This window comes from Pan paniscus, chromosome 13, assembly GCF_029289425.2.
Source record: "Pan paniscus chromosome 13, NHGRI_mPanPan1-v2.0_pri, whole genome shotgun sequence".
Taxonomy (NCBI): Eukaryota; Metazoa; Chordata; class Mammalia; order Primates; family Hominidae; genus Pan; species Pan paniscus.
This window is the reverse complement of record NC_073262.2, coordinates 106,057,408-106,084,861: the sequence shown is the minus strand read 5'-3', so window position 1 is coordinate 106,084,861 and position 27,454 is coordinate 106,057,408. Positions and strand designations below refer to the sequence as shown.

Below are 27,454 nucleotides of genomic sequence, written 5' to 3'. Positions count from 1 at the left end.
ATATATATATTCATCTATTTAAAATGAATAGGGGCTATAAAACAAAAAGAAATAGTTTTAAAAACATTTACAGATTTACCGGCTATATAATATCCAGTAGAAGGAGAGTAGAATAAAGAGAAAAGGGGGCAAAATAGAAAAATTGAGTGCTTGTTCTGTTAGCCATTGTGCTTTATGTCTTAACACACATTGTGCAGAGCCCAACACCTTGTGGAGGGCATGGTTATCCCTCTTTTACAATGGAAGGAACAGAGGTAGAGAGTGACTAAATAACTTGCCCAAGGGTTTGAACCCAAACATACTGGTTGTAGAGCTCATACCACCATATCATGCTACTTCATCACAGAACTGAAGGAAAATCAAGACGAGTAGACTGGCCAGTGCTCTCAGAGCCGGACCTAGATACAGAACTAACTACATGGGCAGGAGAGAAAAAGGCAAAGAGATGTATGTAATAGTATCCCCATCTTGTGGTGTTTTTGTATTTTTTTTAAATATTTTAAGGAAAATTAAGGTAAACTCTAGCTCTAAACTAAATAAAGCTTAAATAAAATTAAGATGAGGGCTGGCAGGTTCACACTCTTCGTAGTAATATTAATCATTCATAATTTTTATACCAACCTTTGAAGATCAATGCTGTGAGTACCCCGATTTTACACGTGAGGAAACAGATTAAATGATAGGCCCAGAATCACCTTGCCAATAAATGGCCACGCTGGGGCTTGAACCCAGGCACTCTAGCACCAGGGTTTCCATTCTTAACCATCATGCTATACTTACTTTCAACATACTATTTGTGGAAAATGCATATGTGTGTCAGTAAAGATGATGGAAATCTATTTTATTGAAACACTAATGAGTGGTCATAAGCCTCCACTTCTTTCCAGTTGTAATCTAAAGTGTTAGCTATCACAAGGAAGTGTTTTATTTGTAACCACTACTTTGGTACAAGGCCATTTCTTTATAATGGTTTGGCTCCTGTGTTCAGATAAATGGTTTTTACTTTTTTTATTTTTTATTATTTATTTTTTGAGACAGGGTCTTGCTCTTTTGCCTAGGCTGGAGTGCAGTGGTGCAATCTCAGCTCACTGCAGCCTCCACCTCCTGGGTTCACGCAATTCTCGTGTCTCAGCCTCCCTAGTAGCTGTGACTATAGGCGCGCACCACCACACCCGGCCTGTCTTTATAATTTTTTAGAGACGGCGTTTTGCCCTGTTGGCCAGGCTGGTCTCGAGCTCCTGACCTCAAGTGATTCACCCGCCTGGGCCTCCCAAAGTGCTGGGATTACAGGCATGAGCCACTGCTCCTAGCCAGATCAATGCTTTTTAATATGTGCATTCCCACCCCAACCCCAAGGACTCTGGCTTGTAAATGGCACTTTGTTTTAACATGTTACAGATTCAGTTCAAGAAAGTAGTGATTCATAACTTACTTTGCAGAGATTTGTGGTGAGTTTTTATAAGATTGATAGAAAGTTTTTATCAAACACAAATGACGCAACACTTTGTAATACAAATGAAAGTTTTCAAAACTCAGAAAATGTACAGCAAAATTTATACAGAGAATTGACCTTTAAATTCATTTTTTTCCCCATGGGAGACTCACTGGACATTTTTGTTACGTATTTTGAGCACAGCTTTTAGATTTATGAACGTAGTGATAAAGAGTAAGTAAATATTAGACTTGGAGCAGATAATATTTTTTGGTAAGAAAATAAGTACTTTATGGAAATAGACCTAATATTAAAAAGCTATATTATTCTATAATCCCTTTTTATTCATGTTAATGTAACCTAAATTTTTAATCTTTGTTTATTTACTATTTTGTATTGTTTTTGTCACTTCACATATATCCTTTTCTGGTAAGGGTACACTGAATAATAGCTATAGTATTCCGTCATACTGTTTTATATGTAACATAGGCAATCATCTCTTGTTGAATACTTCAGATTTAATTTTTTTTTTTTTTTTTTGAGTCAGTCTTGCTCTGTTGCCCAGGCTGGAGTACAGTGGCGCCATCTCGGCTCACTGCAACCTCTGGCCTCAGGGTTCAAGCAATTCTTCTGCCTCAGCTTCCGGAGTAGCTGGGTGGGACTACAGGCACGAGTCACCACCCCTGGCTATTTTTGTATTTTCAGTAGAAATGGAGTTTCACTATGTTGGCCAGGCTGTTCTTGAACTCCTGACCTCAAGTGATGCGCCCGCCTCAGCCTCCCAAAGGGCTGGGATTACAGGCGTGAGCCACCGTGCCCAGCCCAGATTTAGGCTTTTAGAAAGTTTAGCCAGTAAGCATTTGGAAATATAATGGACACTTGTGCAAGATTGAGTCCAGAAAGAATAGATTTTTTTTAAAAAAATTATTTTGAAATAATATTATACTTACAAAACCTTTAAAGAATAGTACAAAGAACTCATGAAATTCATTAGCCAGATTCAGTAATTTTTAACATTTTACCACATTATTTTTCTGTGTCTATATTTATTTTTCCTGAATCATTTGAGAGTTGGTTACGTTTATCATTCCTGTATATTCGTTAATACTTCAGTATCTGTTTCCTAAGAACAGGGTTATTGGCAGTATAGATTTGATAGGCCTCCTGTTGATGTAGTAATTGAAACAGAATATGCTTAATGAGAAAATACACAGGGAAAAACAAAAACAATCTTGGTCTGGCCAAGCATGTGGCATGCAGGCCAAGCAGAAAGTTATTCATATATTCTGTAAATATTTGAGTGCCTAGGGCACTGTGGTGGGGTGTAAGGGATAAAACTGGAATATAATACACAATGTTGGCTGGGTGCAGTGGCTCACGCCTGTAATCCCAGAACTTTTGGAGGTGGAGGTGGGCAGATCACTTGAGGTCAGGAGTTCAAGGCCAGCCTCACCATCATGGTGACATCCCATCCCCACTAAAAGTACAAAACTAGCCAGGTGCGGTGGCGGGTGCCTGTAATCCCAGCTACTCAGGAGGCTGAGGCAGGAAAATTGCAGAGATTGCAGTGAGCTGAGATCGTGCCACTGCAGTCCAGCCCGAGCGACAGAGTGAGACTCCATCTCAAAAAAGAAAAACAAAAAAACAAAAAATGATGTCCTTATGAAGTGATAATTTATTGTATGGAGGGATGGAGGGGAGGATATAGACAACCAAACAAGTGATTTTGGTACAGTGTGGTAGGAACTATGATGGAAAAGAGAGAAAACCTTTTTGGTTAAAAAGTTCTTGATGACAAGCCGGACTCGGTGGCTCGTGCCTGTAATCCCAGCACTTTGGGAGGCCAAGGAGGGCGGATCACGAGGTCAGGAGATTGAGACCATCCTAGCTAACACTGTGAAACCCCGTCTCTACTAAAAATACAGAAAAATTAGCCGGGCTTGGTGGCAGGCGCCTGTAGTCCCAGCTACTCGGGAGGATGAGGCAGGAGAATGGCGTGAACCCAGGAGGTGGAGCTTGCAATGAGCTGAGATCGTGCCACTTGCACTCCAGCCTGGGCGACTGAGCAAGACTCCGTCTCAAAAAAAAAAAAAAAAAAAAGTTATTGATGACTTTGAGAATGAATTACAGAATACATTATAACTCAAAGGATGAAGGCTTTAGGGAAGAAATTGCAAGAAATTAAGGGAAAAATGAGTGGCTGGGAAGTGGAGGAGGCACCTTCTAGCATGAATTCAGGGAATTTGGCAGTGGAGAGGAGAAACAGTTTAACAAGAGGAGGGTACCCAGAAGAATTGAACATTTTCCTGTTCTCCTCACCCCCAATGTACTGATTAGTTGAGTATCAGAGACTAAAGATACTTTCTCTTTAGGAGGGGGAAATGAATGGGATCTAGAACATGCTTAGCTTTGGGAGGGGAAACAAAAGACATTATTCATCTAGAATTCGAGGGGAGGATAAAAATATGGGTATAATTACAAGGTACATTCTAATGATGAAGATCCTCATGATAAATGGATGTAGCTTTCTCACATGGAGGGAAGTGCAGTCATATGAAGAGAGGGAAGAGGGAAGCTAGAAGCTTGAAGAACATAGAGACTTAGAACAGGTATAACATAAGGGGAAAAATTAATAAGAGCACTGCCAAACAGTGGTTAAGGACCAGTTGAGGTTTGTTAGCATGAATTGGTATTAGACATAATGTTTCTGCACAATTATTTCATAGAACTCTACTATCCAGAAGTGGAGTGAGGTTATCCTTAAATTATCAAGGGTTAGGATCATCTGGGTCTTACCTTCATAATTTTTGCATATAAGAGAATGAAAGGTAATTGCATGCAACTTTTCATTACTATTTTGTTTCATTACTGTTTTGTTTCACTTCATTGATCTTTTTCTCTTCCTGCATGGTAATGAGAACTGCCCGTTTCACCTCCTTTACCTATCATTTTCTTCCTTACTGCATTTTCACAGCATGCTATTTCTCTGAGATGTTCCAGCAAGCAGGCCAAGCGTCATATTGACTTCACAGAAGAACAGGCTGAGCTGACACCTGTAAGTTCTATAAACATGCCATGGCATGACTTAATGAAGAGGAATGCATTCATTAGACCTCCAAATGATGAAACCTTTTCATATAACTTCAGTTTTTCAAATAAAAATTAAACCAAACTTAATAAATTAGCAAAAACAAATAAGCAACTTTAGATATGGTACAACTGAATATTAATACTCCTGGTATGATTATGTAGGTGGTAGCATAATTGATATAGATGATTTTTGTATTAGAACCTGAAACAACATGCCTTCTTTATTCTGAAACTAAGGGCTTTTGTAAATTTCTTAAGATACTAACAAATTGAATTGTTCTTTACAGCAGAGCTACCAAATGGAATGATTCTTCTGCACTGATGCTTAACTGAAAGCCTAGTTTCTTTCTTAAAAAAATTTATTCTTTGGTCTTTTTTTTGCCATGCCATTTGCCATGGTTGGCAAATCTGGATGCTTCAGAGGTGTACTGTCCCATACGGTAGCCACTAGCCACGTGTGCCTATTAAATATTTAAAATGTGGTTAATCCGAATTGTGGTGTGCTGTAAGGATAAAATACATACTGGACTTCAAAGACTTACTATGAAACAAAAATGTAAAAAAAATCTCGTGGCCGGGTGTGTTGGCTCATACCTGTAATCCCAGCACTTTGGGAGGCCGAGGTGGGCAGATTACTTGAGGCCAGGAGTTCAAGACCAGCCTGGCCAACATGACGAAACCCCATTTCTACTAAAAATACAAAAATTAGCCAGGCTTGGTGGCACATGCCTGTAATCCCAGCTACTCAGGAGGCTGAGGCAGAAGAATTGCTTGAACCCAAGAGGCGGAGGCTGCAGTGAGCCAAGATAACAGTGAGCCAAGATCACACCACTGTACTCCAGCCTGAGTGATGGAGCAAGACTCAAAAAAACAAAAACAACAAAATTTATTTGTATTTATTACTTGTTAAAATTTTGGATATTTTTGGTTAACTAAAATATATGAATATTTCAGTTTTTTCTTTTTATACTTTTTAAAATTAATGTGGCTAACAAAATTTTAAATTACCTTTGTGATGATTTCTAACACCATCTTTACTGTCCAAGTGAAATTTGTAAATAATATAACCTACTTACATACCTACTTTTTTATATGAATGTAATGCCCCAACACCTATGAAGGAGAAATAATGAAAAAGTAATTTATAATAAATAATATATCTGTTTTAGTATGTAAATGTTTAGCTGCCACTATTAAAAGACATAATGAAGTAGTCAAACCTTACACCTACCTATAATCAAGAACTTTGGGTTTAAGAGAAGTGAGATCAGAAGGCTTTTTTTTTTTTTTTTATACAAGAAGTGTAGGAAAAAGAACAGAAATATGAGTGGACCCCAGAACTGAAACATGTTATAAGTGATAGCAGATAATGACATACTTGTATATACTATGAGAAAAAGGGAAATAATCTTAATTGAAGTAGGGATAATGTGCTGAGACAGTTTATAGGCAAGTAGAGAAAATGGGAGCATGTAAAATTCTTGCAAATGAGATAAGATTATTTATAATTGTAATGACAAAATAATTTCAGTGTTATAATGTGGGATGAGATGGTAGTAATCATTTGATATCTGATTTTTTTTACATTGTAGATTTTTCATCATGCTATATATTTTATTTCTTTTTTTTTGAGACGGAGTCTCGCTCTGTCACCCAGGCTGGAGTGCAGTAGCGCGATCTTGGCTCACTGCAAGCTCCGCCTCCCAGGTTCACGCCATTCTCCTGCCTCAGCCTCCCAAGTAGGTGAGACTACAGGCGCCCGCCACCTCACCCAGCTAATTTTTTGTATTTTTAGTAGAGACGGGGTTTCACCATGTTAGCCAGGATGGTATTGATCTCCTGACCTTGTGATCCTCCCGCCTCGGCCTCCCAAGGTGCTGGGATTACAGGCATGAGTCACTGCGCCCGGCCATATTTTATTTCTTTAAGATGGAGTCTTGCTCTGCTGCTCAAGCTGTAGTACAGTGGTGCCATCTCGGCTCACTGCAATCTCTGCCTCCTGGGTTCAAACGATTCTCCCGCCTCAGCCTCCCAAGTAGCTGGGACTACAAGTGTGCGCCACCACACCTGGCTAATTTTTGTATTTTTGGTAGATATGGCGTTTTGCCATGTTGGCCAGGCTGGTCTTGAACTCCTTGCCTCAGGTGATCCACCTGCCTCAGCCTCCCAAAGTGGTGGGATTACAGGCATGAGCCATCACTCCCGGCCTTCTGTGCTATGTATTTTAAATATGACAACAGTAGTATGAAATATTTTAAAACAATTTTTACTAATAACGTTGATTTCATGTTTTCACTAATTTAATATTATTTTGCTTTTAATTCTGTTCAAAGGAATTCCAAATATCTCCTATCATTTACTGGCATGTGACAGAGTGTACACTGCCAGTTGTGGTACTGGCAACTCTTACTTCAAGCTAGTTTTCCATTGGTGAAATTATTTTCCAACATTATGAACAGCTGTTTGTAAGCTCAGAACAAAAGAAAGTGCAGACTTCTTTCCATTTATTTTAGAGGGTAATAGCATCCTGGAAAATTCATTCAGTATTAAAATTATGCAAAAATACTTTTTAGGTGTAAAATGAAATTAGATTCTAAGCTCAGATTGTTATAAGCAAGATTTCCCATCTCTACGACTCTCCGTGTAAGGACATTTAACAATTGTGGAATGTGGGACTTTTATTGTTATTGACATTGTACCATGCTTGCAAGGCATCTTGCATTTTCGACTTCCTAGTAAATACCAGTAACTCTCCCTCTCCTCTTCATTGTGGCAGCCCAGAATGTCCTCAACATTTTCTGAAATTCCTGCTTGAGGACAGAGCTACCCTCTTTTGAGAACCACTGGTCTCAAATATCCCTTTGCCCTCTTTCTACCCTGCCACACTCCCTCACACCGCGACCCCAGCAGCCTCTTAATCATCCTCCAGGACTGTAGCTTTTTCAGAATTACTTTATTAAGCCGCTAATTTGGGGTTAGATACCCGTCTCCTTGCTCACCTACCACTTAACACACTGTTTTGTAGTTGCAAGTTGGTCTGCATCTCCCTATTTAGACTACATTCTGTGAGGCAAGGAATGCCCATCTTGGTCACCTTTGCATCTCTAATGCTGGCATGGTTCCACACTCAAAAGTTGGAGCCTAAAAAATGGTTGAATACATGAAGAGGAAAACAGAGAAATAAAATAAATCAATAAAATGGATTGAAAATAAGCTCTTGACTTTGTGTCTATAGTTGGTAAATAAAAGAAAATATAAGAAGGCCCTGTTTATATGAAGCTGTATGCATTTTTGTTAACTCACAACATAAACCAAGACTGAAGCCTGATTGGATGCCATGCCCAAACCATAATTTTTTTTTTAATTAAACGTTTAAAATATATTTCTAAACAGAATGGCCTTACTCAGTTACAGTAAGATCTCCATAGCAGAGCAACCCACAAAGACACAGCACTGATTTTTTTCCCCTGTAATCAAGGGTGAAAAATATACAACTTGTTTCTGAACCAAAACCACAATTTCTGCAGTTTAAAATGTTTCACTGATAATAAGGCCCTGGTAGAAATTATGTAGTTTTAAAACTACATAATTTACTCTCCTTAGTCCTTCAGCTGTGCACCACTCTTCTCATCCCTCTTGCATCCTTCCAGTAACCAGTTTCACCCCACCCCTGCCCCTTTTTTCTGAAGAGCAAGGAATTCTAGGATCAGTGTTATGACTGGTACCAGTTGGAAGAAGATACTTTATTTTTTGAGACAGGGTCTCGCTCTGTTGCCCAGGCTGGAATGCAGTGGCATAATCTTAGCTCACTGCAGCCTTCAGCTCCTGGGCTCAAGTGGTCCTCCTATCTGAGCCTCCTGAGTAGCTGGGATTACAGTTCAAGCCACCATGCCCAGTGGAGTTTGCTGCTTCGGGTTTCTACATGTTTGTTGTTTCTGCTAGTAACTAAATAGTGAATAGCTACGTAACCATCCATGCAGGATATAATTTATGATCATGTTTAACTATTGTTTGTGGTCTCATTTTTTGAATGTGGCATATTTTGGGACCACCAACCATAATGATTACCCTCTTTTTATTTTAAGCTATTTGAATATCTTAATATTTCAAAATGGACTTCTATTTCTGTGTCATTAAACAGATACAATTAAATATCATTGCCTCATACTTAACCAAATTATCAGTTTTTTGGTGACTTGAAGTCTTGAGGTCATGAGTTTGAGAACTGATTAAATCTTGTGTTTTTAAGAATTAAGTTTGAATTTGATGTTTGGAATTACATTTACCAAATCATAGTTTGTTTTGATGGCCTGAGGCAGATTTTATTTTTTTAAATTTGAAATATAATTATCTGAATATAGATAATCTACTCACTTGGAGATAATTTTTCTAAAAAAGTAACTTTTATAAGATAAATACAGTAAGTTTTCAAGAAAGTAATTTCTTGAAATACATGTTATATGTTTTACATAGTAATTGTGTAGCAGTACATGTTTACCCATTATATTTGAATAGCTAAAAATGAATGGGAATAAGAGCAATGAAAGTTATAGTTGCTCTTTTATTTTTAAGTGAAAGCAAGTTTATTAGAGAAGTAAAGAAACGTGGCTGGGCACAGTGGCTCACGCCTATAATCTCAGCACTTTGGGAGGCCAAGGCGGGCAGATCACCTTAGGTCAGGAATTCAAGACCAGCCTGGCTAACATGGCGAAACTCTGTCTCTAATAAAAATACAAAATTAGCCGAGTGTGGTGGCCCGTGCCTGTGATCCCAGCTACTCAGGAGGCTGAGGCAGGAGAAGCGCCTGAAGCTGGGAGGCAGAGGTTGCAGTGAGCTGAGATCACGCCACTGCCCTCCAGTCTGGGTGAGAGAGGGAGACTCTGTCTCAAAAAAAAAAAAAAAAAAAAGAACTAAAGAAACCAAAGAATGGCTACTCTTACAAATTGTGCTTTTTGTTCTTTGTTTTTCCCAATTCCCTCCCTCCTCCTTGGCTGTACATTAACCTCAAACTAAATTGAATTTTCAGAAATTACTACTTACCTAGTGTCTTTATGGAGGAGCCAATCAGTCTTACCTTTAGGAGGACTACACAATCTAGTTAAATGAGGACCTAGGGATAGTTCTCTATCTTCTTGTTATTGTTTGACTTTGTTAGTGCTAATCTTGATGAATATGTCCAATTAAAAAAATTGGACCTTAGGTTTCTTTTTTTTTTTTTAAATAAGGAATGGGTGAGAGGGGCAGGTATGCTTATAAAGTTTACCTTGCATTAAAACACAGCTTTAAAAATGCAGGCAATAAAATACCATATAGCAAACTTAACATAGTATAGATGTGAGCAAAGATTATATTGTCTTCTGTAACATGTTTTTAATCTTGAAGTAGTGTATTTTATCTATGACCGTGTATGTACTTTTTTTTTTTCTTGAGACAAGAGTTTCACTTGTCGCCCAGGCTAGAGTGCAATGGCACAATTTCAGCTCACTGAAACCTCTGCTTCCCAAGTTCAAGCGATTCTTCTGCAGCAGCCTGCTGAGTGGCTGGGATTACAGGCTCCTGCCAGCACACCCGGCTAATTTTTGTATTTTTAGTAGAAACGGGGTTTCACCATGTTGACCAAGCTGGTCTTAAACTCCTGACCTCAAGAGATCTGCCTGCCTTGGCCTCCCAAAGTGCTAGGGGCCATGTACTTTCTTATAGGGGGTGCTGCCCTAGTATTTGTTTGCATTAGTTTCTTTCCAAAGAATTTCCAAGAATAACTTAACCTATATTTAGATTTATAAAATATAACAATATTTTCTATACTTTTACTCAGCTGTATTGTACATTTTTTAAAATGGTGATAAGTAACTATGTACTGTTAAATACTAATTTGGGATTTTTTCATGAGAGGCCAGTCCAAATTACATGTATATATCAAAACAACTACAATTTAAGGATAAATGAAATACAATTGTATTAACTTATCTTACAACATGTTACTGAAAAGTTAAGGGGAGAATGATAGGGACCGTGCCATTTACAAATTATTTTCACGAAAACAGTTACTTGAATTAATTTAAGTGTGTGACACTTCTGAATATTTCGTTCATGTCATTCATTTGCTCTGCAAATTCTTTACTGTGCAGTATACTCCTATTTTTATTCTGATAATAATGAGTGGGTTAATAAAGTTTTACTGAAAACAGGTGTGTCCATTAGGCAAAATATTGATGGATATTTTTCGTCTTGGTGCAGCTATCATTGAATTGATCAGAAATACTTGGATAAGCTTTTAAAAATGATGTCGTCTTATTCTAACCGAAATATACTATTTAAAGCTATATAGGTCTTCATAGGCTTTAACAAGAGAAAGGGAGTTTAGTCATTGGTCTCTGACATTCATTTATTTGTGTGCTGTGCACAGCATTCATGAGCATTGGCCTAGAAGGCAGACTGGCTCTGCAGTCTGCATGTACTACCCATTTTCCCAAAGAGGGAGGGATCAGCAGGAGTCAGCTGGGACACGCCTACTGGCACGGATGATGTCTTTACCTCCCTGCTCCTTTTCTTTTTCTTTTTTTACATTTTCTTTGTGGAGATATTTCACTCAACTTAGGGAAAAGATATGAGATTAATTATAGAGAATCATTCTTGCTTTGTCTACTTTATGTTTTAAACACATAAAACCTCCACTGACTTCTGTTATTGCCTTTTTTTGTTTGTTTTTCTCTTTTCTGAACAAGCACTCCTATCTGGACAGGGAAACCTCCCTTCTTCTGAGAAACATTGCAGGAAAACCTTCTCATTTGCTGACCAAGGTGATACTTCTTTCCACATGCATGTAACTATTTACTGCCTTGTAGGTAGAATATGATTTCTGTTTTTGATCATGCTCTTATTATTTTCTTACTCTAGCATCTTTGTCATTAATATACTTTTTCTTTTACAGATGGTATTTACTGATCTTAATGACTGTCAGGCAATATTGAGAGTACAAAATATTTTCAGTAATTTTCACTAGTTTTTAAACTTTTGTAAATGCCTAATAGTCTTCCCAAGTATGTTGCACTTTTTCTAGTTTAACACTGTTGCATTTTAAAGTCTAAAAAACATTGCTTTAATTGTAACTTTTACTGCTAATGGTTGTCCATACTCTGGGTTTCTTTAGCAAACTTTGCTTCCTAGTTCTTGTTTATATTATCACCTCCTCATTTAGTTAAAACATTTACTCATATAAACAGAATCTTAGTTAATATTAACTTAGTCAAATTGGAAGAGGAAGCTGCAATTTTAATTGCCCGGTTCTCTGCCCTTGGAATGTTTTGAATCAGTCCAGCCAGATTTTCACTGGGCTGGTATTTTATATCCATTTGAAATATTTTAGCCATTGTCATCATTAACTAGGGAATAATACAGTAGGGAAGCTGAGTTGCTTTCTACCTCTTTTTAAGTCATGTTTTTATTTCATTAGCTTATTTAAATAATGTTAAATTCAAGAATATCAGACATATTTCTGAAAAATATACATAGTTATGGGTAATGTCCCTAAGTTGTTGTTATTGTATCTGAGGTTTGTTTGCTTTAATTTCTTTCTAACCTTGTACATTTATGAAAGAAGATGGTAGACCAAAATGAAAATCTCCCCAAGAAGCAGCTCAAAGAAAAGACCCTTTAACAAAGTCAGCAGTGGGACCCTTTCTCTACCCTGAGTTTCTCTTTTTAAAGCAGATCTATGACTGGTGGTAGAAATTTAAAGATCAGGGAAGTGTAGAAGTCTAAGCTGGTCAGTGTAGAAGTCTAAGTCTAGCTCTTTTTCCTTTTTCCTCAGCTCTCCCCTCTTCGTTCTCTATTTACTCTTTCCCTAGAGTCCACACTTGTATCTTCAGCTAGGATCTCTATTCTAGATGGATCTGTCTCCCAAGAGCACATTTCCAAACAGCTGTTAGGCATTTCCTAGAAGATCACCAACATCTTACAAGCACCTTAAATCCCACAGGTGTTTAGCCTACTTACCTACATTATCCCTGGGCTCCATAATTTATATCTGTTGTCATCTTTTCTGTTTCTGTTTAGGATGCTGACATTCTTCTAATTATCAGGTTTAAGCCCTCTGATCATCTTTGCTACCTTTCTTCTCATTTAATGTCTCCAATTTCTAATGAAGCTTGTGTTAATCTGTAGGATTTACTGAGCTCACCCATTTGTTGCATTCCCATTACCACCATTCTACTACAGGCTCACTCTTAGCTCTTTATTATTGCCCGTCCCCCTTCCAATCCATTTTATACACAGCTCTCAGATGAAGTTTGCCATTTTACCATTTTCATTGCCAATTCAACAATATTTATTGAGCCATGAACTGCCAGGTGCTGGGATAGAACATTGCATAAAATATACCTGTTCCTCACCCTCGAGCTCACAGTCTGTTTATGAAGATAGATAATAAACAGTGACAAGCAAGCATGTAAAGAAGTTCTAAATCATGTTAAGTGCTATGAAGGAAAGAAAGGAGTAGAACATACTGGGAAAAAGATTGGGGTACATTTTATTTAGATGATGAGATCAGCGGGTTCTAGGAGGGTAATATTTAAGCTAAAGCCTGAAGGATGCAAAGAAACCAGCCTGGGGCTTAAGGGAGTGTTCCATGTACATAAGTCAAGGAAAAGAGCTTGGCATGTTTGAGAGGTTGAAAAAAGACCGTTTTGCCAGTCACCCTAGTTGAGTGAAAGTACAAGTGTCTTGATTAGGGTTTGGGGAGGTAGGCAGGAGAAGCCAGATCACTCAAGCCACACCGAGGCTTTATTTTTCTCTAACTGTAGCTGGAAACCATTGAAAAGAATAAATAACTTCATTTATCCATTCAACAAATATTTACTGAGTATCTACTATGTGCCAGACAATGTTTATGACCCTGGAGATACAGCAGTGAACAAAACAAAGTTCCTACCATAGGCAGTGTTATTCTTTGCAAGTTTTGGATAAACATGGTCAGTGGCTCATGCCTGTAATCCCAGTACTTTGGGAGGCTAAGGCAGGTGGTGGAGTTCAAGCCCAGGAGTTCAAGACCAGCCTGCCTAACATAGTGAAACCCCATCTCTACAAAAAAATACAAAAATTAGCCTGGCGTGGTGGTGCATGCCTGTAGTCCCAGCTACTCAGGAGGCTGAGGTGGGAGAATCACCTGAGCCTGGGAGGTCGAGGCTGCAGTGAGCCATGATCACACCACTGCACTCTAGCCTGGGTGACAGAGTGAGACCCTATCCCCCTGCCAAAAAACAAAAAGTTTAAAAATAAACCACAGTCATTCCTTGGTATACATAGGGAATTGCTTCCAGGACCCAAATCGATACCAAAACCTGCATGTACACAAGTCCTGAAGTTGGTCCTGAGACCTTGGACATGAAAAGTCCTCCTGTATATAGCAAATTTTTAAAATTTTTATTATTATTTTGAGACAGAGTCTTGCTGTGTCACCCAGGCTGGAGTGCAGTGGTGCCATCTTGGCTCACTGCAACCTCCACCTCCCAGGTTCAAGGAATTCTCCTGCCTCAGCCTCCTGAGTAGCTGGGATTACAGGCATGTGCCACCACGCCCAGCTAATTTTTGTATTTTTTTTTTTTTTAGTAGAGACGGGGTTTCGCTATCATGGCTAGGCTGGTCCTGAACTCCTGACCTCAGGTGATCTGCCCGCCTCAGCCTCCCAAAGTGCTGGGATTACAGGCGTGAGCCACAATGCCCAGCCTGTATAGGGAATTTTGCATCCTGAGAATACTATATTTTTTATCTGAGTTTGGTTGGGAATGCAGAGCCCTCCAGTATGGAGGGTCAAATGTATTTATAGAAAAACATTTGCACATAAGGACACTAGTAGCTCAGACTCAGGTTCAAGGATCAGCTATAGTTGTTACTGTTAATTATTTTGATTCTAAGCAGTGCTATTTAATGACCCTTAAGCTGTTTATATCTTTCCAAGTTCTATTTAAATCACTTTAATTTACATTGTATTGCAATCTATGAATTAAACTAGATCCTGAAGGAATTCTTAACCACTGTTTAGCCCCTTAATTTCAACTGGGTTTGTTCTGAACCCACAAAGCTTAAGCTTCCCAGTTGAAGGAACAACTTAGCAACAGTAGCACTTTCTGTAAGTATTCTAATTTTTACACCATAGAGAAAGTTCTAACACTTTGTAGCCACAGTGTTGGCTTTCATTTAATCATAGGATCTTCACCTAGTTTTTGTCCTTTACGTAAATTTGAGGAGGCTTGGCATTGGTGGTTATTGATAGCCACATAGGAGTTTTTCAGTAGAAAGTAGATTGTCTCTTGCTCTTTTAAGAGAAGGTATGGGAGAGAAATTTAAGTTTTTACATGTGTGAGGTATTTTTTGCTTAAGTTTAATATAGTTGTGAAGAAAGGGACAGTCCAAGGATATGGGGCAGAAAACTTAACACCTGACTTTGGAAGCGGAACATAAGATGAATAAAGCTTTGTCTTTTGTATTAAACTTGGGCTGTAAACATTGAATGTAGATTTGCATTGCCTTTATAAATAAACTATTGGAGGTGTTCTAAGTATGTCATCTAAACATATCAGCAAACATTTATTTTTCCTGTATTATACAACACCCCATGAGCTTAAGACAATTTCTATTTTCCCCAGGTTGTTAATAGTTAAAAGATATGGTGATTGCTTAAATACAGTAGACACAAATAGCACTCTCGGAGAAAGAGCTTATTACCCACAGGAAGCATAAAAATATTAGGAGTCTTGCAATTTGACATAAACATTTTCATTTCCAGTTTTGTTCCAGGGATGATACTCAGACTCTAAAAGAGGTATCATGATCAGTTCTGTTTCTTCAAAAAGCTGCTAGCAAGGGTTATCCTTTAATAAAACTAGAGAAGTATAAACTAAAATATGCCTAGGTTGAAGTTAACCCAGCTCTTAATTTCATACAGTTTTAACATGGACCACTTTATGTAAGCATAAAGAGTAGCATTTTGAGCAAATGGAAGAGCAGCTGGGATTTGGATTTGTTAAAATAGCCCCCATCTAGCTGCTTTATAAAAATTTCTTATTGACAGTTAGGAAATCTAATTGGTTTAATGTATGTTAGTTGGTTACACGGGTCTCTTCTTTGTTTAATCCCTATGTCCGTTGTGTCAACTTTTTTTTTTTGAGACAAAGTCTTGCTGTGTCACCCAGGCTGGAGTGCAGTGGTGTGATCTCTGCTTACTGCAACCTCCGTTTTCTGGTTTCAAGCAATTCTCCCTTTCTCAGCCTCCTGAGTAGCTGGGATTACAAGCGCCCACCACTGCACCCAGCTAATTTTGGTATTTTTAGTAGAGACAGGGTTTTGCCATGTTGGCCAGCCTGGTCTTCAACTCCTTATCCGCCCGCTTGGCCTCTCAAAGTGCTGGGATTACAGGCATGGGCCACCATGCCTTGCCGGTGTTGTACATTCTATGCATATTGGCAAATATATGTGATAACATGTATCCACCATTGTTTTATCATACAGAATAGTTTCACAGCCCTTAAATCCTCCGTGCTCTGCCTATTCATTCCTCCTTCTTAACCCCTGGCAACTACTGATCTTTTTATCGTCTTTATGGTTTTGGCTTTTCCAGTGTCATGTAGTTAGAATTGTACACTAAATATCTTTCTGAGATTGGCTTCTTTCACTTAGTATTACACACTTAATGTTCCTTCATGTCTTTTCATGGCTTGAGAGCTCATTTCATTTTAGTGCTGAATAATATTCAATTGTCAGGATGCACCATAGTTTATTTATTACTTACTGGGTGACGTCTTTGTTGCTTCCAAGTTTTGGCACTCATGAATAAGGTTGCTATAAACATCCATGTGCATGTCTGTAGGCATCAGTTTTCAACTCATTTGGGTAAATACCAAGGAGCACAACTGCTGAATTGAATTGTATGGTAAGAGTACATTTAGTTTTGTAAAAAACTGCCAAAACTGTCTTCCAAAGTGACTGTACCATTTTATATTCCCACTAGCAATGAATGAGAGTTCCTATTGTTCCACATCCTTGGCAGCATTTGGTGGTGTTAGTGTTTTGGATTTTGGCCATTCTGATAGGTGTGTAGTGGTATCTCATTTTACTTGTAATTCCCTAATGACAAATAATGTTGAACATCTTTTTATATGCTTATTTACTAGCTGTCTTCTTTAGTGAGGTATCTTTTCAGGTCTTTTGCCTATTTTTAAAATCATGTTCATTTTTGTTTGAAAGAATTTTAAGAGCTCTCTCTTTTTTTTTTTATAACAGTTCTTTATCAGATACGTCTTTTGCAAATATTTTTTCTCCCAGTTTATGCCTTGTCTTCTCATTCTCTTGAATATTCCTTTTTTCTCAGAAATATGTTCAGCTTTGAGGGCATCTTGTAAACTTTTAAAATGTTAAATTTATAGATTATGTAATACCATAAAGAATTTGGCCTTTTAGAAGTTCATGTTTGGCTGGGCATGGTGGCTCATGCCTGTAATCCCAGCACTTTGGGAGGTCTAGGCAGGTAGATCACCTGAGGTCAGGAGTTTGAAACCAGTCTCGCCAACATGGCGAAACCCTGTCTCTACTAAAAATACAAAATTAGCCGGGCATGGTGGCGGGCATCTGTAATCCCAGCTACTTGGGAGGCTGAGGCAGGAGAATCGCTTGAACCCGGGAGGTGGAGGTTGCAGTGAGCCAAGATCATGCCACTGCACTCCAGCCTGGGCAACAGAGCAAGACTCCATCATCTCAAAAAGAAAAAAGTTCATGTTTATATTCCAAATATACAAAACATTGATTCCACATATCAGTTTTTCCTCTTCAGACTTTAAATTTACTTTTCAGGGATATGAAGTGAAACCTGCAAATATACCTCAGTAAACTTTCTTTGCAATTCATGCCAATATAAGGATGCGGCAAATGAGCCATGAGGAACATAATAAGATCATTATCCCATTGAGAAAATATTCATGAAACTTCTGCCTTCTTCTTTCTCTTCCCCTACATTTGTCAAGTAACTGATTTCATAAAAACTGCTGGAAAATGCTAGTATTGCAGATTCCTTTATAAAGTAGTGCTCTGTTCATCAAAAACGCATATAAGTTTTGGTAATTGACCTAACAATTTGTTTCTGTAAGACTCATAATTCTAAAAACTGAGAGTTTTTTAATGACAGTAATTTAGTTTTCTCGTTTCATAGCTTGTTTTAAAAAGAGAAAAATTTGTATCTTAAAACGTAAACATGTTTTAAATTCTATTTGTTTATTTGCATAAAGGATTTTTTAAAAAAATAGGATGATTTAATCTTTTAGTCAGAGGAATATATAATAGTATAAGAATTCAGTCTTGTCTTAGCCCTCTCCATTTTAAAAATAAAGTTCTTTGTTTTCTGCCTAATTGAGTTTACAGATAGTATTTCCAGACCCTGGTTATTATGGTAATTCATTGGCTCCTTTCAATGGAAGGGATCAGATTTCTGGCAACCAAGCCCACTGCCTTCCCTAACCACTGTTTTCTTCTCTGTTCCACAAAATAGTAAATACTAAGCTTGAAACGATGGGAGACAGCCTAGAGTATAAAATAGAAAAGCAGTTCATAAATAAGAAAGCCAACAGAATTTAGGCAGACAGAATAAATCTATGAACTGAATTGAGTTTCTTTTTTTGTTTTTTGCCCTGGAAGCTTTAGCTTTTTAATGAATAACATATGGATTGTGGTTTTCATCACAATGCAGAGAGGATAAAGTTTGGCTGATATGATGAGGATTTTTTCTTCTTAGACTTAAGGAATATTTAAGGTGGAAGTTTCCATTTTTCTTTTCTTTTTTTTTTTTTTTTGAGATGGAGTCTCGCTCTATTGCCCAGGCTGGAGTGCAGTGGCACAATCTTAGCTCACTGCAGCCTCTGCCTCCCAGACTCAAGCAGTTCTCCTGCCTCAGCCTCCCAAGTAGCTGGGGTTACAGGCACACACCACCAAGAGCAGCTAATTTTTGTATTTTTTAGTTAGAGACGGGGTTTCACCAAGTTGCACAGGCTGGTCTCCAACTCCTGACCTCAAATGATCTGCCCTCCCCAGCCTCCAAAGTGCCAGGATTACAGACATGAGCCAACGCGCCCAACCAAGAAGTTTTTATTTTTCTTAGATATTTTCCAGAGTAATCAAAAGCCTAGAAATAGAAAATAATCCTTTATAAACAAAAGTTTACTTATACAAGTTTTTTAAAATTGGAGATTAATGCCACAGCATATTATGGCCTATTGCTGGAAATTACAAGTACCAGTATTAGAGTACTATATGCTAATTCAGAAAAAAGCAGACAAATGGTTTAAGTATATTTTTAGTTGTTATAATTTTTATTATTCTTTTTAATCTAAGTTTTCTGAGGTAGAAGTTACTAGAAATTTTAAGTTATTTGGAAAATCATATTTAGCATTTAAAAATATTGTCAGTAAACTAATAAAAACAAATTTTGAATTTACTGACATAAGACATTGATTACATTGTATGATTTTCCAAAGCAGAGTGAAACTTACGCAATAAGGCAGCTTCTTATATTTGTATTGGTATACTAATGAGATTGTACCTACATTTTTATTTTTTAAAGGGTTTTTATATGGTTGTAAATAGGTAGGTATTGTTTTTTGTTGTAGATATTTTTATGATAGTGGTATACTTTCAGTGTAACAGAACAGAACATTAATATTCAAAGGCTTGCCCTTACTTTGGAGGGAGTGGAAATTCAGAGTTGAGGGATTCTGCAGGTAAAACAAATTGTCACCACTATACATTCATTTTTCTCCTATCCCAGAACCTGAAATTCATCTGCTTCACATTGACAGAATCAAACTTGGTAATTTACTACATCACAGAGTTCTTTTTTTCCTCTAGAATATTGGATGTAGAAATGCCTATTGTAAGACATCTTCAAGTCTGCATCTATAAAATGTTTCTTTATAATATGTCTGCTCTTTGTGAACAGTTATTTTTTAAATGTGCTCTGTGTGTAGTTATATTCTTAATGAAATTTATTGCTGGGAGCATCCTTAAGGATAAAAAAGATTTCTCAAATATTTCATCATCTTAGCATTGTTTATCTGAAATGCTTTGTGTTCACAGGAAGAACAGGCAGCAAAATTGAAAGCTGAGAAGATCAGAGTTGCCCTAGAGAAAATTAAAGAGGCACAAGTGAAAAAGGTGATATGTGGGCCTCTTCCTGGTTTGGGATTTTTTTATCAGTTTTTTGGATTTGTGAAGAATTGCCTTGTTTATGTAATGTACCTCTAAGATATGGAGAGATACAGGGGCATTTCTTCCTAGTAATATATTTTTCACATGTAGTATTTTTTGTGGGTAAAATGCATTATAAAAGGAGTAATTTTCTGGTTCTGAATTCTCCTAAAGGAGTAATCATAACATTATAGCCTTATCTGTTATATTTTTAAAATGCTTTAAATTTACTTACAGGTTATTTGATGTCTGATTTTTAGCCTATATTTTTGCATAATGAAGTCATTATTTGTGTTTTAATTTATATACAAATACATTAATCCAAATTTTATTTGATATTGGATCAGTGCCTTTCCTAGAATGCCATTTTTTAGTGTTCATTTACTTTTCTTTTTACCTGTTATAGCTGGTGATCAGAGTCCACATGTCTGATGACAGTTCTAAAACAATGATGGTGGATGAGAGGCAGACAGTAAGACAAGTACTGGATAACCTGATGGACAAATCCCACTGCGGTTATAGTTTAGACTGGTCACTGGTAGAAACCGTTTCTGAATTACAAATGGGTTAGTAATATCATTGCTTTAATTGCTTTCTAATTTTTGTGTAATTTCATCAGTTTTCATGCTGATAAACACATTTTGAGTTATCTTTATATATATATATATATGTTTTAATTTTATTTTATTTTAATTTTTGGGGGGATGGAGTCTCGCTCTGTGACCTAGACTGAAGTGCAATGGCACGATCTCGGGTCACTGCAGCCTCTGCCTCCTGGATTCAAGCAATTATCCTGCCTCAGCCTCCTGAGTAGCTGGGACTACAGGCGTGCACCACCACGCCTGGCTAATATTTTGTATTTTTTAGTAGAGATGGGGTTTCACCTGTTGGCCAGGATGGTCTTGATCTCCTGACCTTGTGATCCACCTGCCTCAGCCTCCCAAAGTGCTGGGATTACAGGCGTGAACCACCACGCCTGGCCTCATCTTTATATATTTTTTCGATAAAATTACCTTTCATAATTTGGCTTCTTTACATTATTTTTTTCTGAAGTGTTTTAAGAGTTCTTTGAATACAAGATCATTTCCAATTCACTTCAGATTTTATAATGGCTAAAACAAAGTTTTTTTAAAAGGTAACAAAATAGTTTTTTTCTTCAAATAAGAACTGGATAGACTGATGCATTTACTAAAAATTATTATGTTAACTTGAATTTGTACTGAAGTCTTTAAACCAGCATTTGACTCGGGAAACAAAGCACATTAACAAATTTCAAAGAATCCATATCTAGAACGTGTTCTTTAACATATGTTCAGTATACAGGACATGTTCTTTCATTTCTAATTTGGAAATTAGAAAATACATATATGTTTAAGGTTAAACAATAGTCATGGATCAAAGAAGAAATCATCTTGGAAATGTTTTAAATGCCAAGAACTAAATAGGAAATACTTGATATCGAAACTTATAAGATGTAACTAATGTTTTATTTTTAAGGGTGGGATGGGAAAATGTTTAAGACTGAAGAATGGTGTCCTGCAAGTCAGAAAGCCTAGATTCTAGTCCTAGTTCTTCCATATATCAGCTGTGTGACCTTGGTTATGTCATTAACATAATTAAGGCATATTTCTTTGTTTGAAAAATTAGGGAATACCAGATAATTTTTAGGTGCTAAAATGTCGGTTAAGATTATGTGGTTCTGAGGTTAACTACTTCACAAAGTTTCATGTCTTTCATGCAACTCTAATGAATACTAACAATATGGATATTTTATTTTGGGACAGAGAGAATCTTTGAAGACCATGAAAACTTGGTTGAAAATCTTCTTAATTGGACAAGAGATAGCCAAAACAAGCTTATATTTATGGAGCGTATAGAAAAATATGCACTTTTCAAAAACCCACAGGTAAGACCAAACAACTTACAGAGGTCAGGATTTGTAAATATGTCTCCTATTTTATTCTATTACTGCTAAGTTAGAGTTAAAAGACTGGTAAACACCTGGTTGGAGCGATATACCTGCAAAATCCTATAGGAGCATCATCTACTGCTGCTGCTGCTGCTGAGGTGGAAAGTCAGCTGGTGCCCACGTGTTAGGCCCCAAAGAGGTTCCCAGTCCTCCAGAACCAGATGGGGTGAGCCGATTTGGAAGCAGAAGTATAGCTCTAGTGAGTTACCAGGTCTTTTGGCTCTGTAATCCAGAGCTGTGTTGAACCCAGCTGTTTATTTGGTGAGTTTGTCATCTCATCAAAGAAAAGTACTTCTCTACTCCAGCCATTTATCCAGTTGACACTTCTTTTGGAATTACTTTTTAAACATCCCAGTAACCTTGATTACAAATGGCTTTACATTCTAATAAACATACTTTGATTTATTTGACATCTTTCCTTATTCCAAAATAATGTTTGAGTTAATACTTCCCAATACCTAGACATTTTACAAAATTCAGTAGGTGAGGGAAAACAACTCCACAATAAAAAGTAGTAATGAGGAAAAATAGCAGCAGTGTTAAAGATATTGCGTAGTTATGCTTCAGATGGCATAACCATGACACATCTTTTCTGGATGTTTTAGTGAAGAATACATATTTGGGGGTATCAACAGATCTTTTTGTAGGCAGTTACGAAAAATAATTACAGGCCGGGCGCAGTGGCTCACTCCTGTAATCCCAGCACTTTGGGAGGCTGAGGTGGACGGATCACAAGGTCAGGAGATCGAGACCATCCTGGCTAACACGGTGAAACCCCGTCTCTACTAAAAATACAAAAAATTAGCCCAGCACTTTGGGAGTCTGAGGTGGATGGATCACAAGGTCAGGAGATCGAGACCATCCTGGCTAACACGGTGAAACCCCATCTCTACTAAAAATACAAAAAATTAGCCAGGCGTGGTGTCAGGCGCCTGTAGTCCCAGCTACTTGGGAGGCTGAGGCAGGAGAATGGTGTGAATCCGGGAGTCGGAGCTTGCACTGAGCCGAGATTGTGCCACTGCACTCCAGCCTGGGTGACAGTGAGACTCCGTCTCCAAAAAAAAAAAGAGAAAAAGAAAAAGAATTACAGTCAGCCCTCTATATCCATGGGTTCTGCATCTGTGGATTTGCACAACTGCAGATCTAAAATATTCAGAAAAATAATTCCAGGTTCTAAAAAACAAAACTTGAATATGCCACGCTTGAGTACTGCATTGAATTCATGCAAATTAAATGATAGGTAGGCATTGTATTAGGTATTGTAAGTAATCTAGAGATTATTTAAAGTACAAGGGAGAATGTGCATAGGTTATATGCATATGTGACCCCATTTTTATAAGTGACTTTAAGCATCAGCAGATTTTGGTATACAGGGGAGATCCTAGAATCAATCTCCTATGGACAACAAGGGATGACTGTGTACTAATGAGTAGACTTCAGTTTGATTTTTTTGTTTGTTTGTTTGTTTTTTGTTTTTTTTTGAGACGGAGTCTCACTCTGTTGCCCAGGCTGGAGTCAGTGGCGTGATCTTGGCTCACTGCAACCTCCGCCTCCAAGCGATTCTCCTACCTCAGCCTCCTGCGTAGCTGGGACTACAGGTGCGTGCTGCCACACCTGGCTAATTTTGTATTTTTAGTAGAGACGGGGTTTCACCGTGTTGGTCAGGCTGGTCTTGAACTTCTGACCTCGTGATCCACCCGCCTTGGCCTCCCACAGTGCTGGGATTACAGGTGTGAGCCACTGCACCCAGCCAGAATTCAGATTTTTAGTTGAGTCAAGTAAATGAGATTATTAATAAATGAGTCCCAGAGAATATGGGATTTCTTCTTAAAAAGCCACAACATAAATTTTCTGCACCTAGATCAGTATATTTTAAGGAAATTTGCCTTACTTGTTGTACTTATGAATTTCTAAACCTTTCAGATCCTCTAACGTAGCTTTCATTAGATATCCCAAAACATATTTGCCAGCTGTTGAATGTAATACCACCTCACAGTCTGGGTAAGGACAGTTTATGACAAGTGGACAGGCAAGGAGGAGACTGGTGTTAAGCATTTTAGTGATGATGCCCATACACAGGTAACTTTTCAAAGTTTATTCTACTCTATACCAACAGAAATCAGAGTTGCTATTTCTCTAGAAGAAAACATACACACACCTGTGCCAAGGGAATAACAGAATGGATTTATGCTTTAACCTTCTTTTTTTCTCCCCCACCCATCCCTTCCATATGTTTGTTTTTCCAGAATTATCTTTTGGGGAAAAAGGAAACAGCTGAGATGGCAGATAGAAACAAAGAAGTCCTCTTGGAGGTATGACAACCCCCATTTTCCTGCACATTTAAAAATTAAAATATTAGGCCAGGCGTGGTGGCTCACGCCTGCAATCCCAACACCTCGGGAGGCTGAGGTGAGTGAATCACAAGATCAGGAGTTCAAGACCAGCCTGCCCAAGATGGTGAAACCCTGTCTGTTAAAAAATAAAAAAATTAGCCAGGCGTGGTGGTGGGCGCCTGTAATCCCAGCTACTCGGGAGGCTGAGGCAGAGAATTGCTTGAACCCGGGATGCGGAGGTTGCAGCGAGCCGAGATTGCACCACTGCATTCCAGCCTAGCAACAGGGTGAGACTCTGTCTCAATAAAATAAATAAATAAATAAATAAATAAATAAAATAAAATATTAAATACCTTTTTGAAGTCAAGTATGTCAGTGTTCTATATTTGTAGTTACAATTTTAATTAAAGAAGCCTGTGTATTCTTTGATAGTATGAGGGAGAGAGTTCAACTGTGTGAACGTGTTAGGCCACTGAAGACCCTTTATTATTTTGCCAAGCCATATTCTAGTGATCTAAGAATAATGAGCTTTTAGGGGCTGCCAAGTGGGAGAGATGGCTGGTCAATGAAGGATGTGGTTTTGCTGTTTTTATCTGCTTACTCAGAGAGAAATTTGAATATAATTAGCTGTTCACAAATTATTTCCAGCCTTATCCTTAAATAATTAAATAATTTTTTAAATCATGATCATTTTTTGGAAAAATATAATTGAATTTTTGGCTGATTTTAAAGAACTAAAATCAAATAACTTAGTATACTTGAAAACCTGAATAAACCCTTACTTACCAGCAAGGCAATTAGGAAGCGAAGATCAACATTCAGTTTTCATAGTGATACTAGCTACGGTTAAGTAAAAATCTGCCTTGTAATTCCTAATTTTTCTGTACTTTGAGGAGAAAAATTAATTTAGGCCCAAATGTCCTATATTAGTGTTTTCTGAGGATTTCTCTTTTCTTTCACAAATACATGATTGATTTCTTTAATATTAGATTTTTATCAAAGCATAGTGTTTAGAACTTAGAATTTTGAGTGTTTATAGTCCTTTCAACCTAGTATTAAGTATTTTTTAAATAAATGCCCTCTTTGTCTTAGAGTCACATAAATGGATAGTTTTTAAATTCTTAAAGTTTAATCATACACTTAGCACGTTGCATTCTTTTAAAATATATTCCTGTTTAGTTTGACAGCTAATCTAAATGTAGAGAAAAAATAAAGTCTAACGCTTGGTTTGCCCTGACAGTTTTATTAAATTTAGTGTAACTGTGCTGTTTGCAAAGGTATTTAACTACTGTTACATGCAACTCAGTTCATGTGTCAACTTAGTTTTTCTCCGAAACAGTGTTTTAGTTAAAAGTTTGTAGGTAAAAATTCAGTATTACATGTATGACTGGCATTTTTATTTAATAAACATTTTAGGATTGCCATAGTAGTTCCAAATTCATATTGTGTTTAGAATAGAAAGTGTTTTGTCTTGTTTTTGTTTTTGTTTTGAGACAGAGTTTCGCTCTGTTGCCCAGGCTGGAGTGCAGTGGTGTGATCTCAGCTCACTGCAATCTCCGCCTCCCAGGTTCAAGCAATTTTTGTGCCTCGGCTGCCCACATAACTGGGACTACAGGCTCGCGCCACCATGCCTGGCTTTTTTTTTTTAAGTAGAGACGTGGTTTCACTATGTTGGCCAGGCTGGTCTTGAACTCCTGACCTCAAGTGATCCACCCGCTTCCCAAAGTGCTGGGATTACAGGCATGAGCCACTACACCTGGCTGGAAAGTTCTAATTGAGGTTAAATTAGCAGCTTGGTTTTAATATAAAACCATTTTGGTTTAATAACTGTCATGCATTTCACAGGAGTAAACACAACTTTGTTCTGAGAATCCAACGATCATAAGTCTTTCCAAATAATCTTGTTATTTTAGGAATGTTTTTGTGGAAGTTCTGTAACTGTACCAGAAATTGAAGGAGTCCTTTGGTTAAAGGATGATGGCAAGAAGTCCTGGAAAAAGCGTTATTTTCTCTTGCGAGCATCTGGTATCTACTATGTTCCCAAAGGAAAAGCAAAGGTGTGTCCCTTCTGTTGGAATTTGAACTTCCTCATTATGCTAATTGCTTTTAATTTGTATTGAGTATGCTGACAAGGTGAACCCAGGCTATGATTTGTTTCAGTTTGTGGAAGACATAGAATGTTGCTTTGTTTATTAATCTATTATAAAGAAGAAGAAACCTGAAAGTTCTTACTTCTCTGGTCACTAGTTGAGCCTATCTCAGTTCTCTTTACCAAATTTGAAATCATAAGTTTTATTTGTTGTTTTTTGGGGACTCTTTCTGGAGTAGTTTTGTTTATTTTCGTTTGGGAAGAACAGCACAGCTCTCTGGGATTACAGGCTTTTTTATCTTGTTTGGGTAATATGCTTCTTCTGCTAAGGGCCACCCTGGTGTAGCTATCACTTCGGTGCTTATTGGCACCAGGACTGTTTTAAACTTTTTTACAGTATTATCTCATCTAGTCTTCACAATAGTCCTATGAGCATATATTGTTGCCCCTATTTAACTGGTGAAAACCTCCCCCCAACCAGTTGCAAATCACTATACTTTACATATGCATTATAGGCACTGAACGACTTGATATTTTCTTGTTCTTTCCAGAGAGCTCTATTATACATTATTGTTTTTAATGTACTAGACTATATTAATAGTATCTTTAAAATGCCAACACTCCTTAACAAGTTAGTGTTCATTGTGAATGACAAAACAGTAAGTAAAATGGGCTGCTTTTTTGTTACGTTAATGATTAAAGAAGAAACATTTATGGAGCATCTCATTGTCTCGTGTAAATAGCAATAATTTCTATTTAGTATTAGCAAAAGTAGTTTTGATTCTCACCTAGAAAATGTTAACCAGGTATATTTGCTTGTTTGTGCATTATTATTAATTTTATCTTTTTGGTGTTTTTATCTTAGGTCTCTCGGGATCTGGTGTGCTTTCTCCAGCTGGATCATGTCAACGTTTATTATGGCCAGGACTATCGGAACAAATACAAAGCACCTACAGACTATTGTCTGGTGCTGAAGGTAAACACATATTTCTTTTTAGGAATTTTAATTGATGTTAGACATAGAGCAGGTTATTGGACATTTTAGAACTGTTGAGATTCCATCAATTATACTGTTTTTGCTTTATTCTCAAAGTTTAAAAAGGAATGGTGAAGTGTGGTAAGGAAAAGAAGCATGTGCTATATCATAGCAGACCCTGAGCCAATTATCTCTAGGTAAGGAGTGAATATTAGACTGTAAGCTTTGAGTTGTGAGATATAAAATGTATTTGATTATAAATTTGAGATTCTCATTTAACACCAGGCTTATTTTAGGAAAACTTAGAACAGAGCTGAATGTAGGTCATAAATGTGCTTTA

The 27,454-nt window shown here is 37.4% G+C and overlaps 1 protein-coding gene across 5 annotated transcripts in view; it reads left to right on the top strand.

The window, feature by feature from the left end:
• RAPH1 (Ras association (RalGDS/AF-6) and pleckstrin homology domains 1) overlaps positions 1-27,454 on the top strand; it is a 104,060-nt gene that overhangs the window by 56,356 nt on the left and 20,250 nt on the right. For 2 of the 5 annotated variants that reach the window (XM_034954902.3, XM_034954907.3), the window contains exons 5-12: positions 4,407-4,487; positions 11,248-11,322; positions 19,637-19,714; positions 20,154-20,313; positions 21,532-21,653; positions 23,963-24,028; positions 25,963-26,106; positions 27,004-27,114. In XM_034954902.3, coding sequence (XP_034810793.1) covers positions 4,407-4,487; positions 11,248-11,322; positions 19,637-19,714; positions 20,154-20,313; positions 21,532-21,653; positions 23,963-24,028; positions 25,963-26,106; positions 27,004-27,114 — 837 coding nt within the window. The remainder of the gene's footprint in view (positions 1-4,406; positions 4,488-11,247; positions 11,323-19,636; positions 19,715-20,153; positions 20,314-21,531; positions 21,654-23,962; positions 24,029-25,962; positions 26,107-27,003; positions 27,115-27,454) is intronic. The other 3 variants (XM_034954905.3, XM_034954904.3, XM_034954906.3) reach the window with 3 other exon arrangements.